Source organism: Erigeron canadensis, chromosome 5 (genome assembly GCF_010389155.1).
Source record: "Erigeron canadensis isolate Cc75 chromosome 5, C_canadensis_v1, whole genome shotgun sequence".
NCBI classification, from domain to species: domain Eukaryota; kingdom Viridiplantae; phylum Streptophyta; class Magnoliopsida; order Asterales; family Asteraceae; genus Erigeron; species Erigeron canadensis.
Genome location: NC_057765.1, coordinates 5,103,539 through 5,122,292, shown reverse-complemented (window position 1 = coordinate 5,122,292; position 18,754 = coordinate 5,103,539). Strand labels below are relative to the sequence as shown.

The window sequence follows — 18,754 nt, the reverse complement described above, 5'->3', positions numbered from 1 at the left end:
TAGTTAGTTAGCTCCTAGCTCTATATAAACGAAGGGGCTAATCGATCATAGGCAATCAATTTTTCTCATTATCACTTCTGCTCATAAACACTTGTAAACACACAACACACTTTACTTTACGTATTATTCACTTAGAAAGATCGATCAAGTCGCTCTATCATTGTAATCGATTTACACATCATTAATAAAAGAACAAGGCATGGACGATTGCTTCCTCCCGGGGTTTTTATGCCAGCAATCCTCAAAGGATTAAGGGCTTTTCCTCGTCAACAAATCACGGTGTTCTTATTCCTATATGCATTTTACTTTATTTCTATTTTATATAACGTTTTTCTTACAATTTTTGCTCATATCTTTACGTTTTGCTTACTGTAGATCAACTTTTACAAAGTAATCTTTTTATTTAAGTTCAAGTACATTAATTACTCATATTTTATGCTTTTTTACTGTTTCTTAACAAATTCTTAAGTATTATTACGTTTTAACGTTATTTATTCAAGATCTTGGCAATTTAAATGTTCATTTATTAGATTTTACAAGTAGATCTTTACTTTCACAGTCTTATCTTGATAAAAACATTCTTTTAAGCATTATTTTACGTGATTATTCAATATCTAGCAAATACGTTACATTTCCGCAATTATTTTGACATTTTAGTATACTGACCCTTCAAGATCTTTAAGCACACAACCTCACGAACGAAAGTTTGGTTACATAATTGATCTAAGTTTTCAACGGTGATTATCTTGGGTAATTTTTGACCAAAACAATTTGGCGCCCACCGTGGGGCAAGTGGTGCTTTTCTCAAATTTTTTCTTTAAACTTGCGATTACATTATCTTACAAAACTTATTGCGAAAATGTCATTTCAATCTAGATCTTCTTCTTCCTTTTTATCATCTTCAATTTCAGGAACAGATGGCTCTCCTCTTCATATCCAATCATCTGAGAAGGAAGATGGTCATTCGGCCAAGATATTGACATCCGGGACAACTATGTTGGATCCCATTATTTATTCTAACCAATATCTTGTTTCTATGATTTTTCAACTTAAAGAGCAGGTACAAATGATGATAGAAATGCAAAGATCAAGGACCAGAAAGCCATTTGGAGCTTTGAAGATCTTAACAATTCGGGATCTTGACGTCCCTCAGGATCTTAAAGCTCTGGATCTTAAAGCTCTGGATTTTAAAGCTGCGGATCTTAAAGTTGCAGATCTTAAAGCTCCGGATTTTAAAGTTGCGGATCTTAAAGTTGCAGATCTTAAAGCTCAGGATCTTAGAGCTCAAGATCTTAAAGCTCAAGATATTGACATAACTCTGGAATCTTCATACCAGAACCCAGGTCATAAAATTTTGAACCCTTATTACTTTCTAGACACTAACAATATGCAGGATCATAGAATCAGTTCTAAAGAAGTTCCACCAAGAAGCTATATCTCCAGATTTGCTCCTCCGATATGTGATATGGAGATCCCCAAATGTATCCAACTTCTCAACTTGAAGCTGTATGATGGTACTAAAGGTCCCAAAGAGCATGTTGCCCAATTTAGGGAGAAGATAAAAAGATTTCCTATTCCTACACATTTGAAGGAAGGATACTTGTGCAAAGGTTTCGAATATACTCTTATGGGTTCAGCTTTGAAATGGCTGCTAAGTTTTCCTCCCTACTCATTTACTTCATTTTCTCATATGATTAGTTTATTTTATAATCATTCTTATAGAAATTTAATTAAAAATCTTTATAAGATCACCCAAGGTTCTAATGAATCTCTTGGAAGTTATCTTAACAAGTTTCTCCAAAAGTCTTTTCCTATCATAGATCTTGAGATCACTTCGGCGGTACACGCTTTCCATATGAGTTTGCGTAGTGATTCTCCACTCTATGATGATCTTTTAGAAAATCCATGTAGGAGCTTGATGGAGGCAAGGATCTGAGGTTCAAGGTATGCGGATGAGGAGGATAGGATGAGGATAAAGTCGCGATCTACTTATGATCATCCCAACCGAAAACTAAAAACCTCGTCTTCCAAATCATTTAGGGCTAAACCCTATTCAAGATCTGACAATCACAAAGCCGATGACGTGGATAAAGATAAGGACAATGAGGAATATCCTAACATAAATGACTATCATTTTTCTGTTGACATTTCAGGTCTAATTTTTGCAATGTATGAACTTGGGAACAAAGTGAGATGGCCAAAGGCAAAAAATAAAAATCCTAAACGGAGCGGAAGACTAGATTGGTTCGCTTTTCACAAGGATTTAAGCCACATAACTAAAGATTGTCTTTCTTTAAGGAAAGAAGTAAACATTCTCGTGAGCAAAGGATACCTCGACGAGATCTTGAGAAGGAATGAGGCGTGATCTCTACGGGAAAAACAAGTAAGAATTTATCATATGCGGAAACGAGGTATTCTCTTCTTAAAAATATTACTTTATTATTACTTATATCTTTTACAAAACATAGGCAATATTCGAAATGCATACTACATATATAAAGGCTAATATTTTATAAAATACATAGCAACTAGAAATCGCAATTAGGATGACTGCATGTTGTGATTTAGAATATGGTCCTAGGGCGGTGATAGAATCTCACTTAGTAAATTTGTGATTAATTTTAATAGCAATCTCCGACGTAACAATAATTTTAAAAAATTTATCAATAGAAGTAGACAAATAAAAAGGAACAAGATTAGATGTCATGCTAAAATTTTAACCGGGGACATAATAACTCGATTTATTAGATGTTAATAAGTGAAACTTAATATGAGAAATTGATTATACGATTACAATTGACTTGGAATATGAATTTCGAAAATCATCAAATGTATGATTAATTTTTATCTACTTTGAAATTGCCTTAGTTTATTAGAGTTATTAAATCATCATTACATTTAGTAAAGAAACTTGTGAAAATTTTTAATCTTTTACTTTAACCTCAAGATATTGGGGACAATCCAAGACCCTTAAGATCTTGGATATTATATTTATGCAATCATATTTATGTAGAAACTTATATAGCAGTATGAGTGCATGGAAGATCAGGTTTGATAACTAAAATCTGATATACAAAATCACACAAAGAACAAAACAAAAAATATCAAACAACTTTATAACCTATAATTTCCTAAATGAAATTGGGGAGTAACAAAAGTTCAAAGCTCCATTTCAAGTTTAAACAAGAATTCAAAGTGCCATCAAGGCATCAATCAATTAAACTCTTCAAGCATGGGTTCCTCTGAATCTCCACTTTCAACTATCAGATGAGTCACTATCAGATGCATCACTATCAGATGAGTCACTATCATGGCAATCAACTAGCGCCTTTGAATGAGCTAAACTGTATAAATGTGAAGTTGTATCCACACCCTTCAAATTTGATGGAAAACTGAAACCTTTAACTTCCAAACGAGCAAGAGCTTACCAATAAAATATATTAATCAGAACATAGCAAAAATAATAAGAAAGGTAAGATGCCTTAAATGGTTTAAATAAAGTTGTGGCAAGATGGTTGGGTTGGATAAGAAATTAAGATGCTAAAATGAGTTGAAATTAAGCATTTGTGACAATGGCTTTGTTTGATACTCGTGCTTTTTGTTATCCTAATAATTTAAGCTATTTCCACATTAACAATAATTACAATAATAATAATCAATTGTTAAACAAGGAGACACCCAAGAACAAAAGAAGAAGAAAAAATTACATCCATCCTCTATACATGAAGGCCTCAACCTATGCAAACAAATTTTCCAACGGGGTCAAGGCATATATACAATGCTTAACTGGACATAACATGAACAGATTATATATAATATTATAATCAAGTATATAAATTCTTAGAAAATCAAGTAATAATATCAAGAACAAACTTATATCAGAGCAACAGAAAGGGTCTCCCTAAAGGTTAAAACCACAACCCAAAGGACTAATAACAAAGATTATATACAATTAAACTGATGGAGTTTCACACGCATTCAAATGACTCAAAACTATAAGATTAATCAAAGACCAAAACCATATAGGTTTTCTTGACAAAAATGTCAAATTTCATATAATCAACTCTAATTTACAATAACCAAGGACCCGTATTTATATTAACCCTAACATTATTAAACTAGGAAACAACTCAATCTATAATTATCTAATAGAATAAAGAGATAACTTATAAAAATAAAAAATAACAATATAACTTATTAAAATAAAAGATAATTTAAATTCAACCCAATTAGAGGTCGGGTAAACATTCTTAGCCAACTCACGAACTGAACATCCTAGTATGTCATATCAACAATTAACTAGCAAAAATTTTAAGGGTGAACAGAACACTATTAAGTGGGATCAGACCCCAGTTACATATGTATGGCTCTGTCTCTGACTCATAGGAGTTCTTGGGAGCGGATTATTTTGACAAGATGTTGCAATGATCTGTTTAGATTGTTTTAATATTACAACAAATCAGAAAAGATTATTGTAAAAAGTCTTAAACTATCTGTTACTTCAAACAGTTAATTATCTTATTATAAAATTTCTTCAAAGTAGCAATAATATTCACACACCTAACCAATTGCTTTTTTGTGCTTCTAGTGGCAATATACAATTTGACAATAATCAACTATGTATGAAACACTAAAGTACTTAAGTGGCATAATCTTTACAAATACACAAAATGCATAAAGAAAACAAACAATTTACCTCATAACAGGGAATCCCGATGTTAAGCTCTTTGATGTGGCGAAGGTTTAGTATAAGCGTATTAAGCATCTCATCTTGATCTTTTTTAGAAGCAAGTTTCCCATTATTTTTCCACGTGTCATAACCTAATTCAGCTTTGAAGGTTGTTGGGTTTTGATCCGTTTTGGAGGTTGATTTTGTTGTTCACCTTCTTTTTCTTTTACTTTCACATTCTCCATGGCAACAACAATTGTGTTTTTTTTTCCTTTTTTAAAAGGTGAAATATATTATTCACTTCCACATATTTACAAAGCATGTATATACTCCATTGGGATAAAACTGAAAGCAAGACATTAAAAGGGAAGTGATACTTATACAATATGATTTTGTCAATATATACTATACAACTACTATTTAATGCATATATTGTTGTGTATGATAAATTTGTTTGGTAGTTTGGTACCGGTGGCAAATATATGGATACCAGATCGGACGTCGCGTTATTAGGAAAATTCAACAAATTACGAGATTTTTTTGATGCATAATGATATATATGTCTAATTTATAGGCATAAAGTTAAGCATACTCCATACATTACACTGTTAATTCTGTTTCATTATTTTTACCTTCGATCTTGTCACAGGGCTTAATATCTTTTTTAGGTCATCTTTAGGCATAACAATTAGACACATCATTTTTATTTATTTTTTATACTGTTCATCTCCTAATTTGAAAAATACTAAAAGTGAATAGGTCCTACTTGAAGTTATGTACGAGTTTTCGATACCAAAATCAGTATGAGACCGGGATAAGATTGGGATCTGAAATTACTAACCAGTATCAATTCCTCAAGTTAACGATTATGAACTGCATTTATTTAATACTTCGTAGTTTCTATAACTAAATATAACAAAAATGACAAAGATGACTGATCTCGAACTTATGTGATGGGTGGTTAACCACTTAACCCATATCTTATCTTAATCTTAATATATACTATAAGACAGTTGAACAAATGATTAATTAATCAATCACATCGTTCGATTTCATCAAATTGACTTTTGATGATGTCATCATTTAGATAAACTACAAATTAAAAATCATAATAATCATTATCCAAATATATTATTATATTAATATTTGTATTAATTTGTATAAAAAGTCTCATTAATTTACACTTTTTTGTTTTCCATCAATAATTTACACTTTTTAGCCTGAATACTTCATTTATATTTATTTTTAACCATCAACTTGAAAGAATTTTTTAAAATTTACAATCATTTAATTAAGTAAAAAAAATTTAACATATGAAATATTTTCTACAAAAAATAATTTGAAAACCTAATGACTTATTAACAAATATTAGAAAAGTCCTAATTGTTATCAATGAATATAAAAACAATCCTAGTTGTTATCATATTATCATAAAACAAGTGATTGAAAATAAACATATGCGTGTTATGAACGTGCATCATGATTAAATACATATACTTAAATGTCAAGTACAGGATCACAAATATGTTTATATTTTAATTCTTAATTATTTTTCCTAATAATATCACATTATGAGTACATCTGTTTCAAAATATTCTATAATGGAGAAATTATTATATATAGCATGTGCCTTGTGGAATGACTACGACAAACAATTCTATCAATATGTCTAGGCTAATAATGACAGTGAGGAATCTATGATTATTATACTACAACTTGCAAAATATAACACTTAAAACCGTGTTTTTTTGAAATTGTAAACTTTTATGACTTAAATGTATGGAAATCTAATATTGTTAATATCGTAAATTCCGTGTCCAGTGTTGGACACGAGTCTAAAATCGAGTTACCCACTGCCACCCGCGTCATTATTGCGAAGGACCATTTGGGACTTGTTGTGACCCGTATAACCTTATGACACAATACGGCCCAAGTGTGTTTTTATGACCCGTTAGAAATCAATATGATATTTTTTAAAGAAGATTGATAGGGATCTTGATCAATAAAAGGTATGTAATTGTGTACATTCCCAAAAAACGTTATTTTAGGCTCAAACCTTGATAAAACTACGAACAGATCATTCAATGAAAGTCTTCTTTAAAATAGTGTGATATCATCACAATTTTATTTTATTAATATAAAAGAAGAGATATTGTTTGATCGGCTGACATCTCATCCATTTTAGCTCACATGTATTTACGCAATGATATAAAAATAATACTTTTTTATGGTATTTTAGTTTGAAGGCAGTGCCTAGTTTTCGATCTCTACAGGTTGGGTGACATAATTGTTATCAATTTTCTTGATTTTTTTTTTATATCTAGCTTTCGTGTGTAACCAGCTATATTATAACGATTTTTCAGAATTTGACAGATTTTGAAGTTGATGACAACTTGTAACTATTGATAGAGTAAACGAAAAAGAAAGTTAAAACTCGATCCGAATACACATTTTGTTAACGTGTTTCAATGTTTGATCAGCAATGTAATACACTTTCTCGGAACATCAATGCCGAATATTATCACAAAAATTCTTCCTCGGTAAACTTTTCAAAATCTACAATATATGCAAAAAAAAAAAAAAAAAAAAAAAGAAGTATTAGAAGCATGACACCTACGATTTTTGTCTATTTCTTGGATCCCCGGAGTGTTCTCGTTGAGCTACAGCCTTTTTAGCCCCCCGCTTCCACCTTCTCGCAGAAAGCCGTGGCCTCAACTACATGTCACACAATATATATACAATCATAAATTTACAATGACAATGTCATGAATTCAGATGCCAAATGAATAGATTGCACGTCCTTTTTGTAGACTATAGAAACTTGGCCTATACCCATTCATAGTGTACAGTCATAATATGTCAAGTTGTAATAATAAAGAACTTATACCGTCAATGGATAGAAAATGAAGTTTATATCGAAGTGTCAATATCAACCTAGGTAGACATTTGAATGGATCGAATCCATTTGATCTTTCACAAGTCAAATAAGTAAGAGAAAGCCACTACTAAGAAAATGAGTTAGTTAGCACTCATCATACACTTAAATGCACAAGACCTCTTGAATCACCTTACCCACAAAAGAATATTATTCTTGTGATTTGTGAATCAGAGTTCCTACAACCATATTTAAAGCAATAACCAACCGACCAAAGTCTTTTAGACCTGTTGTCAAAACATAGTTTTTTGACCAAAATCCGTTTTGACCTCTTACCCAACCCAGCCAACCGCCCAACTTTTAAGGGTATTTTATAATACATAATCAATATCAACGTGCAATGCAGTCTCTAAAACATACCATTTCTATATACTTCAATTGCTTCAGAACTTGATCACTATCGAGCTCCTGAAAAGCATACAGTTGCATGTTATCATAGGTTTCGATGGATGGGATTAGAAATTTAAGTTTTAGTGGTTTAGACCTAGTAGCATAAAATGCGGCCTATGGCTTCCAGTAGGTGCTGAATATGGCATTGTCCCAATTATAATTAAACATGATAATTTCAAGCATACAAACTTGACAAGACAATGTACTAGAAAGAAGAGTATGAATGACTTCGAGGCTAACCCCTGTTTTTATTAGAGTATCTACGAGATATATGTCAATTAATTAACATCCAGAATCTTAAAATATGCACTTTCTAATTGGGTCAAATTTTTGTTATGGTGGAGGCAATTTCTGAATGGGTCTATCTGGGATATGGTTTATCCCTGTAGGGTCAAACAAAGGGGAATGAGTCAAGCACGTTGAATGTCCCGCAAAATGGTAATTTAATGCTTACGGACTCCAAGATTCCAAGAATGTTTTATATTATAACATTAGATTATCATTATTATTTCTTATTCTTCCAGACTTTGTAATCAGGGTTAACGGATCAACCAACTATAGAAAAAGACCAAATATGTTCAGTCATCCCATCCCAGCGGGTTCTGGTTTCAGCATGTACCACAAACACTCTGAACCATTTTTGACCCATTAATCAACAGCCTAGCTTCGCTACAGAACTATGATCTACGACCACCCTCTCTCATCCGAAGCCATTGTAACATAACACATCTATAAACGATTCCAAAAAAAGACAGAAAATTGGATCCATCCCTGGAGGCATAGGCATAGACGAAGAAAGATGACCCAACTAGGGTTTGACAGCTGCCATGTTTATGGCCATAAATATCTTATGAAATTTATGAAATCCGATTACTTCTAAGATACCCCCATCAAACATTATGTGGTCTGCATAGTCACATGGAACGTGGTACGCGGAACGAAAACTGGTACGCGGTTCGTAGGTCTCCAAAATCCGGTACGAGGGTGGGTAGATTCATTCGGAACGCCAATTCGGTATGCAAAACGATGTACCATTTTCGGTACGTTTTTGGTACGAAATATATAAACAACTAACATATATAATAAAGATTTCTTATTCATACTAAAATCCAAAAGTTGTTCGTAATAACAAAAAATAAACCAAAACTAATATACCCTTGTAACTGTGAATGTATAGAGTCATAAACGTGGCTAGGAATGGACTTTTTAAAAATAAGGTCAGCCCAACATAAGCCCACTTACTTTTCAAATCTAAAACACTTTTCCCAATTGACAAATAATAAGTCACGTACAGGCGTACAACCGCTATATTATCTTTTTCTCTCTCCTCTCTTTGTTTTGACCGGAAAAACGAACAAATATGTTCTGGATCGCGATTTCTATCAACTCGGTACGGCGAAACGAAGCTCCTGGAACGCGAATTTCAGCATTTGATACGTCAAATCAGGTACGCTTATATTTACGTTCTGGATCGCGTTTCCCCTTCGTCTGGGACGATTTCGTACCGCGTTTCGGTACGAGGTGTACCATACAAAAAACTCTGCTTCACACCCGTTTCCTGTGACTATGGGTCTGCTACCTACTCGTCATTTTTCATCTCTAAAATGAGCTTATTTAATAGTCTCTTCTTTTCTTCACTATCGATATCTTATTTAGCTTAATAACCTTCTTAGTTTTTATAGCTGACTCGGTATTTTATTTTCATCTATGCTTTCTAATTTGTTACTTTATTTTCTTCTTCCACCTTTTAATTGTGCAAAAACATCCTGGTTCTAGATGACTCATAATTTTCATGTCCAAATTTTTCTCAATATTTTCTCTGCTTAAACAATTCTTAAATTGGCTTACAAAATTTAAAATGCTAATCATAATGATAAATATTCCTTTTTATCAAGTTTTCTGCTTTTTTCATGTATGGACCAACCTATTCTTACAGCACAAGTCTATGTCTATCCATGCCTCCAACCCTACTGGGGGCCCAAGGCACAAGCCACACTCCTCATATGTGTGTTTGTGTCATAAAAAATAGATAAACTGAAAGGATCCTTATACAGGCTACCTCGGGAAAGTCAACCTCTGATGTATGCGACCTAATTGGTATTCCTGTGGCCATTTTCTAAACCGAGACTTTTTCCCTGTCATTCCAAGATGTTTACCCAGCAAGGTTCATATCCGGGTCTTTTAAGAATTTAAGGTTGCCTTACCACTAGGCCATAATGAACATGAAGTCCCATAATTTGAAGAATAAACATATACATGAAATCATAACTTCAAATAAGTGACCAAGCTCAAAAAGGACTGGTGAAATGATAGGAGACATCCAGTGACATTTGAAAAAAACAAAAAAATTCTCCAGTCTGATATCTTTGCAAATACATATTAAGAGTACGCAGCAAAAAACAAAAAGGGTAACACCAAAGACATACCTGTGGGGCAGCACAATCAGCATGGGTTGGATCCCAGAGGACAGAGCTGAAACATTCCCAATTATCAGTTTGAACTTCAAAGAGAGGAGCCCTGAGACATGTTTAAAATCAAGGAATCAGAAACTGTAAACAACAGGTATTTTGGACAATATACAATTTACAGCTTGGTATAAAAAAAGGGAGGCATAGACCCTGGGCGATGGTCAGAACGCATTATGTTACTCTAGACAGTCTTGGTAAATAAGGCGACATGAAGAGGCATTTTATTGCGTAACTTTAAGAGAAAGGCGCCAAGCTTTTCTTCACCCACATACTTTACTAAAATTACTTCGGTTATTATTGGGTTCTTTCTAATCCAGCTTTTTGTAAATATAAGTAGAAATTCACTTGGTAAACCTATTAAAACCAACACAAATAAAATTGAATGGTCTCTTGTAGTTTTATTAAATTACTAATATACTATAATTGTTGTTAATTATACACATTTTACATTACCGTTTTGGTTTCATATGACCTTGTGACTGCTACTTGTTTTTGAAAATTTTTAGCGGGTAAGTGAAGTATTTCAAGTACTTTTGTTATGTAGAAGTAATTTTTAAGTATCTTTAAACATTTACTTGGTAGAAAACGGTATGTAAAACTGATAAAAGTAATTGGGTTTCAGATACATATCACCTGAGAGTGCTAACCACATTTTAAAACCAACCTTTATAGAGACCAGAATCTTAAACCCAATAAGATTGATCAACCAAAGTGGATAAAAAAAGGGTATGTGAAAATAAAAGAAAAAATGACGTTAGTAAATTCAATACGAAGCCAAAGATTTATATCATAGATGGACCATGGCCCATGGGGAAGAACAAAAGAATTACATAGAGAAAAGCTGAATAACCATGCTTATTAAGTAGTTAGAAGGATACATGAAACTGGGAGGCGGTGAAATGGGGCCTTGGTAGGGGAGCTCAAAATGAGTAGTATGGGTAGGATTGGACAAACCCGGAACACTTTATATCCAAAAAAAATTTACATCTGTTGATTGATACTGTAGTTAGTTACAGTATATCATGCATGTTCACAAATATTATATTTATTTCAATGATCATCTTAACTTTAAAAAAAAATGATACAGAGGATTTATGCATTATCAACATTTGGGATATTTTCAGTATGTGTTAGACATTTTCTTTTATATTGGTTATTTTTTGTTTCTGTTTACCTGTTGAACCATAAGAGAGAAAATATAGCCCATATAGACTGATTTAATAGTGGGTTCAAAATAGCAACCTCTAAGATAACAATAAAATAAATACAGCTAGAAAACAGGTGGATCACCTGCGCCATTTTCCACATATAGTTCCATCAACATCATCAACTACTTCTCGACATTGAATCCAATTCCCAATAGAACTGAGTCTTGAAAGTTTGCTAGAGTTCCATTCCTGAAATAATTATGTACAATATCTCTTACAGAAGATTTACACCAGCACCAACCAAAACAGTCAAGTCCAAACAATAGGAAGGTCTTACTTGATAGCTAGCACACTCCGAAGGAATGATTTCCATAGGCTCGATGTAATCATTAAGTTCACTGCATCAAGATACGCTAGCCTTAATAAAATACAAATGCAAGTAACAAAAAAAGACCAAAAAAAAGGTGAAAGTGAGACACGTAGCAGAAATCATAACTGTACAGAACAAAAAAAATACGACAAAGGGTTAATAATGATGAAATAAACATCAGAATTATTCGCACTTATCCATAAAACTGAGGGGAATGAGTCTCATTACCCAATCACCCTTCGTATCCTAATCAACTACACTTGTCTTTCTCTTGTCCCATAATTTCCCTTTCCTATTCACTATCTACATCTTCCTCAAGTATATTAATCATTTTATCGTGTCAAAGGACTACAATAGTTATCTCAAATGTATATCATTCTTGAGGTTGTTTTTCTCCAATTATTCTTCCCTTCTATAACGGCAATATGTTTAACCAAGATGTCAGTGGGAAAACTAGAGATAAACTGTGATGTATGTTTTAGATAGTTGGGCAATTCAAAAGTGATACCCTGGGTAAAAACTGGAGGTTATATTAGCCACAAATAAAGTGTGTCACATGTATATCACCCAAAGTGATAGTTGAAAACGAGTACAATCTTCTAATAATCACTTAATAATACAAAGAGATTATTTATTTATTTAGAACTCAGCAGATTGAAGACATGGTGCCATCAATCGCTGGAATCTAAACATCTGCGAGATCGGGGTCACAATTGTAAACCTGGAAAGGAAGGTGTGACACTGTGACAGATCAACACAACCGACTGTTTCGACACCTTACCCAACCCTCGCCAACATTGTCACCTTCTCAACACAAAACAGCTGAGTTCCAAACAATCTAATCACCCTGTAACCTAAGTGCTACCCAACTTCCAAGACTCCATTGTATTTGCCTAAACATCTAACCTTTATAGTTTTATATGTAAACTTTATATTACTTTACGAGATCATGCTACGTTTCCTCAATACATACGCCATTTTACCTCAAGAGAAACACTATAAAACTTAGTGTGCCATAACATTGTTACGGTGGATCAAAGTCTCGTCAATACCATAGAAATTCCACCGAGTCCAAAGTCTTGCCTAATTTCATTTTACTATGAGTTGTCAGGATGTGCTACAACCCTTAATAGTTATTTTAGTTCAATTTTCTTACTAGTTCACCTCTCCACTTTATTTAACACTTTCCTTTTCAAATAGAGGGTTTACATCATTTACATATGATGTAGATCGCTCCCTTACCTTCTCTTGCATATAATTTCTCACTATGCCTACTTTCCTATATAGGTCTCATGTTTTACTTCTTACTACAATGTTGCCTTTTCCCCTTTAGTTTTACATTTATATATGTTCCACACTCACATAATCATCTCCGAAATTATAGCATGTGACAGGTCTCTTTGATTGCATATTATACTTTCCTGTTTCCATCCAGTGTGCCCTTCAATTGGAGTTTGCTCTTACTTTCGCCCCCCAGTCTCGTCACTGATCTTTACCCTCTATCATCTTTGTCCATCCTACTAGTTTCCCTTTACATATCCCAATCTCATGTTCAAAAATTCTATCATTTGACCCAGGCTCTTGTTAGGTTGATAGGTTCCACCACCTTCCCATGGAGTTTTCAACACCCTATGACTAACACCATGTGCAACTAAAGGTGGCAATTTCAACACCATCAACTACTGTTTGAAACTCTCTTCTATTAGTCTAACACTTGATAATACTTGGTAAGTGGTACAAAAGATTTTAGCAGGCTTTCATCCGGTTTTATATTATTCTCTTTTTGGCTATATTTTTTAGACTCAATAACAATATAACACAACCAAATTGACCCATCTTTATAGAACTTTAGAGTTAGCAGAAAAACGTACCTAGCTAGGGGACCAGACCAATCAGGAACCTCTGCTTGAAAATTTTCACCGATACGAATAATTGATGCATAACGGTGATCATCTCTTAACATAGATGCTATGGGACCTAAAGAATCCTGGCTTGATGTCCTGGAACTTGTCTCCATTTTCTTGAGTTTTTTTCTTGAACAAGAATGGCAGAACCAATCGCCAGCCGGTACCTTCTTTATAACAGGATTACAGCAAGACATATGAAATGACTCTTCACAGAGATCACATATTAACATTTTCAAAGTCGTGGTTGATCGATCACAGACTTGACACGCCCTCAAACAAGTATTTTTTTCAACGACTGTCGGCTTTTTAGAATTACTTCTTTCAAACACTCCATGCTTTCTAAGAAAGGAGAAACAGGAACTTGATCCTTCCATGATCACTACACCTGAAGATGAGCACTCACCAACATCATCCACTTGCTGTTTCAAAGAAGAACCCGTATCGAGATTCGATTTTGATGATGAACAACTATCATTTACTCCCTGCACGTTCGAGCTTTTTTGCCTTTTACCTTTTGGGTCTTCAATAAGCTCGTCTCCAAGTGGGTCCCCATCAACAGATCCTGATTTTGATTCAGTTTGAAACTTCCTTCGCTTGTATACAAAAGTCGGTGTAGAACATTGATTAGGTGGTAACACGTCACACAAATCAGCTTTCTTTTGAATCTTCCTTCTTTTGTACACAAGATTAGGTGTAGAAATTTCAGACATATTTGATAACTGGGAAGAAAAACTTAAGTTTATAGAGCACAAATTATCATCCTTATTTTTGTTTTTGATTACTTCAATAGCATGTGATTGGTCCAGTTGAGGATGTTCATTACATACAGTAGGTTCCTGCCATGATCCATCACTGGGGATCCACACACATGAGTGTTCTTGCTCCACGTGCTGAGCAACAGAAGAGAGACCAGCATCAATTGTACTGGGAAGAGAACTCTGTACCAACATCATCGCCAGGTCATTTATTTATTTGATTTAAACATACACCTTTGGAAGTAGCAGCTGTGTAGATCTGGAATCCACGTGCACCCCAATGCAACCTAATCACAAAGCAAAACAATATACAAACATAAAAAGAGAGAAACCTCATATACTTGAACCAGAATTAAAACGTAAAGACCTGAGCAAGTTTATCCAGCGAAAATAACAGATGAAACTGGTTGGATGAATTTTAAAAGTTGGGTCGTCTCTCTCAAAACCCAAGAAACTAATCATAATATCTACATATAAGTTTATTAATCTTACTAACATGCAATAAATGACTACTTATTACTAAATCTTAATAAAAGAATTGGTTAAGGCAAAGTACTTTTGACAATTATATAAATCAAATCCCGGTGTTAAACCTTAGTTATTAAACCGCCCGAGCCAGTAACTAAATCATTGCAAAAAACCAGTTAAGCCCGCTACTAAACCGTAACTCTAAATCCAGGAGGTTCCAAATGAGTCTAACATTACTTCCCTTTAGAAAGAAGCCTTATTCTCCAAGTATATTACAATAGTTGCCCTAGCACCATCTATTCCATGATCTTAATTCCACCCACGTATCCTCTTCTCTTCTAGATCACAGTGAGACACTAAACAAGATAGAAAACTTTTTGATTCGGCCCAAAAAATGAAGCCTATGTCCCTTTAATTCGTTGATTCCTCCACCAATCGTACCTCACTAAATGTCTACACAGGCCATACACTGATTGTTCCCTTCTCTGCTACGATTTACCCATTGCCACAACACACCATGACCAGTTTATGTTTTGTTAGTGGACCCCAAATTGAGAAAAGACAAACAAGCACAAAGCAAATTAATCATTCTTTTGTATTTTCTCAATCTATTTACTAACGTAACAATCATATAGATGTAAAAGGAACATATGCACAAACACCTACAGAAGAGGTTACGCATATAGCAAAAGCTCTACTGAATGTCAGGTCATAACCAGATTGAATAAACTTTGAATAGAAAAATGCATATGCACCCAACATAACAAGCAAACATACTTTTATACGACCATGGTGGGTAAAAGGAGAGGAATTTCAGGCTACCTGGCAAAAGTCAAGCCTTGGGATTTGAAGAACGCAACCTAGTTAATATTCCCGTGGCCGTTTCCTAAACTTTTTCCTTGACTATGCCAAGATGTTAACCTGGTGAGGTTTTAACCACTAGTCCACTTTAGAGCTAGTTATACAGCCATGTTGGTTTCACAAAAATCATAGTTGATACCACATCATTATACAAAAAAAAGGAATGAAAAAAGCCTATCACCTCGGAAAGCTTTTTAAACCAAAAACAAATACATCATTGGTCCTAAGGGTTCACAACATTACCATATCACATTGAACTTAAGACTCATACTTTAAAAGTCTTCTGAAATAGATTATAAATGATAATAAGTGTAGTAAAAATGTAATTGGGTTAAAAGTATTTTGATGTGCTTTTGTTATTAATTCGGCAATTATATTTACGCATTGAACCAGGGTAATCCCTTTTACCCAAAAGCATTTTATTTACACAACAGGAAAACAACCAAAGATGATATTCGTGTGAAAAAAGGCATAAAATTTAATGAAATGGAAATAACTCAATAAGCACAGTCACTCAAGTTTGGCTAAAGAAAGAATACATGAACCATTTTATATTACCATTTAGAAATTAGCGAAGGTGCAAGTTGTAAGATCATTACACAACTATTTCCTCAGAAACAGAATACATTCATACAAACACTGAAAACAAGTTATTAATATTCAAGTCACAGATAATCAGTTCCAAAACACATATAGAAACACCCCTTAGAACATATATGATCACAAAAACTTAGGTTGACATTCAGAACGTAAACACCTGTAATTATACTATAAATTCATGATAAAAGTTGAGTGTCATGCTACCATATCACATGATGAAGCATATAAAACGAGAAAAATCACAACGAAACCATTAAGATGCTTCAGGTCCCATTATGTAAATTTTCTCATCCTACTCCCATGTTTCCTTTCGTATGTATTTACTCTCTATTTACGACGCTAATTGCTGAAGTATTGCAATTTTGCGTATAAAGTTAAAAAAGTATCTGATCCCTATTCGATCTCTTTCTAGCTCCGAAAAGCGAGGCCTGCTTAAATAAGTAATGACCTTTCAACAACGTTAACAACACTACGAAAAAAGTAAACTATGGTTGCCCACTGATCTGATCATTGATCTGATCATAGGTGAAATCCAACCCCTTCTCTGCCCTCTAACTCTCTAATTTATGGCCTAAAAACACGGGAAAACACTACTTTTTGATCAAAAACAGAAGGCCATTTAAAAGCTCTTTTCTTGTGTTCTTGAGAAAACTAGATCTGCTTAGCACTGCAACTATGCATATAAAATTTAGCCTTGAATGTCTTCTGAACGTAAACACCTACAATTATACTAGAACTCATGATAAAAGTTTAGTATCGTGCTATCATATTACATGATCAAGCTTATAAAGCAAAAAAATTTACAACGAAGACACCAAGATGCATTTACTCTCATCCTACTCACACAATTCCTTTCGTATGTATCTATATGTAAGTCTTAAACTTAGGTATTGCAATTTTGCGTATAATGTTGACCAAATATCTGGTCCCTAGACCCTATTCGCTCTCTTTTTTAAACTAGATCTGATTAACACTGCATATATAATTTACTAAATATCCGGTCAATACTATAATAATACAGCAAACGTAAACCGACTAAACATGTTTATACACATTAACCGAAATCTAATCTAACCAAGACTCCACTATTCTATAATTAGGGCTTCTTTAAACGAGATCTATATGGTATCACATATATATACTTAAAATACAAATTGATTATAAATATGTTTCGTATCATGAACACTTCGACAATTTCAACTGCTGTTCCTCACACAGAAACAGTCAAACAAGTTTATAAGCATAATAATTGAAATCTAAATATATATACACTAAAGCTATAAACTTTTCGCATATCCGCGACTCAAGATTTTATAAATTTATGCAACAAACCCCCACAAAAAAACCCTAATACATTCAACAACTAAGGGCTTTGATCCTAACAGAGCAGATATACTATCAACATATAGATACATACATACATATATATATATAATATACAAAAACGTATATACTGCAAATTAATAAAGGGATGAGAGTAAAGAGCGTTTATACCTAGGGAGATTTGATGAGATTGGTTTCAGTGTTTGAAATTTTGCAACTTTTGAAACCCCTTTTTGTTATTTATTATAGTTCTCTAAAACTAATTTTGTTATGTTTTATAAAATTGAAAAATTATCAACCAAACAGGCTGCTGCAGCCTTTTCTTTGAAAGTTTTTCTCTTTCTTGGAATGGTGGTTGTGTTATGTTACAATGGAATGGAATGGAATGTGAAGGTGGGTTTGTTTGGCTTTGGTTTAATTAAATTTTAACTGTCTAACATTTTCATTATATAAGATTTATGTATTTAACAGTTCAAGTAACCTCTTTCCTATTGTTGTTTAAGGGGCTTGTGGAAGAGTTTGCTTTTGTTAAAAAGATTATATTTAAGAGGTTTTTGTTGTTTCTTTTGTTAAAAAAACAAAGTTTGGTTTAGTTTTGAAAAAGCATATACTGCGTATTATATGTTTCTTTATAATCGCATTTTATAACAGATAAATATTTTTTCATTCAAATTTTTTTTAAAATTATTGGTGTTTTACAAACGTAATAATCAAATAATCACTTTGAGACGTAATCCCAAACACCGTTTTAGGTTCAAATGTAAATATTGACGTTTAACTATTATTTTGAAAATACTAATGATCAATATTTATTGTTAAAATTTGATTGTCCGACTAGTCCATTAGTCAATGATAAATCC

At 33.3% G+C, this 18,754-nt stretch overlaps 1 protein-coding gene across 1 annotated transcript; it reads right to left on the bottom strand.

Annotated features, from left to right (window-relative positions):
• Positions 1 to 7,108: 7,108 nt before the first annotated feature.
• On the bottom strand, positions 7,109 to 18,295 carry LOC122598888. The gene is made up of 7 exons (XM_043771370.1): positions 18,066 to 18,295; positions 13,852 to 14,929; positions 11,948 to 12,008; positions 11,753 to 11,859; positions 10,421 to 10,511; positions 7,965 to 8,012; positions 7,109 to 7,384 (listed from the first exon to the last, which is right to left on the bottom strand). The coding sequence occupies exons 2-7, from the start codon at positions 14,838 to 14,840 to the stop codon at positions 7,283 to 7,285; spliced, it is 1,398 nt and encodes a 465-aa protein (XP_043627305.1). The 5' UTR covers positions 14,841 to 14,929; positions 18,066 to 18,295; the 3' UTR covers positions 7,109 to 7,282.
• Between the last annotated feature and the right edge of the window lie 459 nt (positions 18,296 to 18,754).

What these genes read in the sequence shown, in the direction of transcription:
- LOC122598888 (XM_043771370.1), bottom strand. Translation starts at nt 14,840, where the DNA reads ATGATGTTGGTACAGAGTTCTCTTCCCAGTACAATTGATGCTGGTCTC. An exon ending in ATATGTGGAAAATGGCGCAG is followed by an intron (nt 10,512 to 11,752) that starts GTGATCCACCTG and finishes AACATGTCTCAG; the next exon opens with GGCTCCTCTCTTTGAAGTTC. An exon ending in CTGATTGTGCTGCCCCACAG is followed by an intron (nt 8,013 to 10,420) that starts GTATGTCTTTGG and finishes TATGCTTTTCAG; the next exon opens with GAGCTCGATAGTGATCAAGT.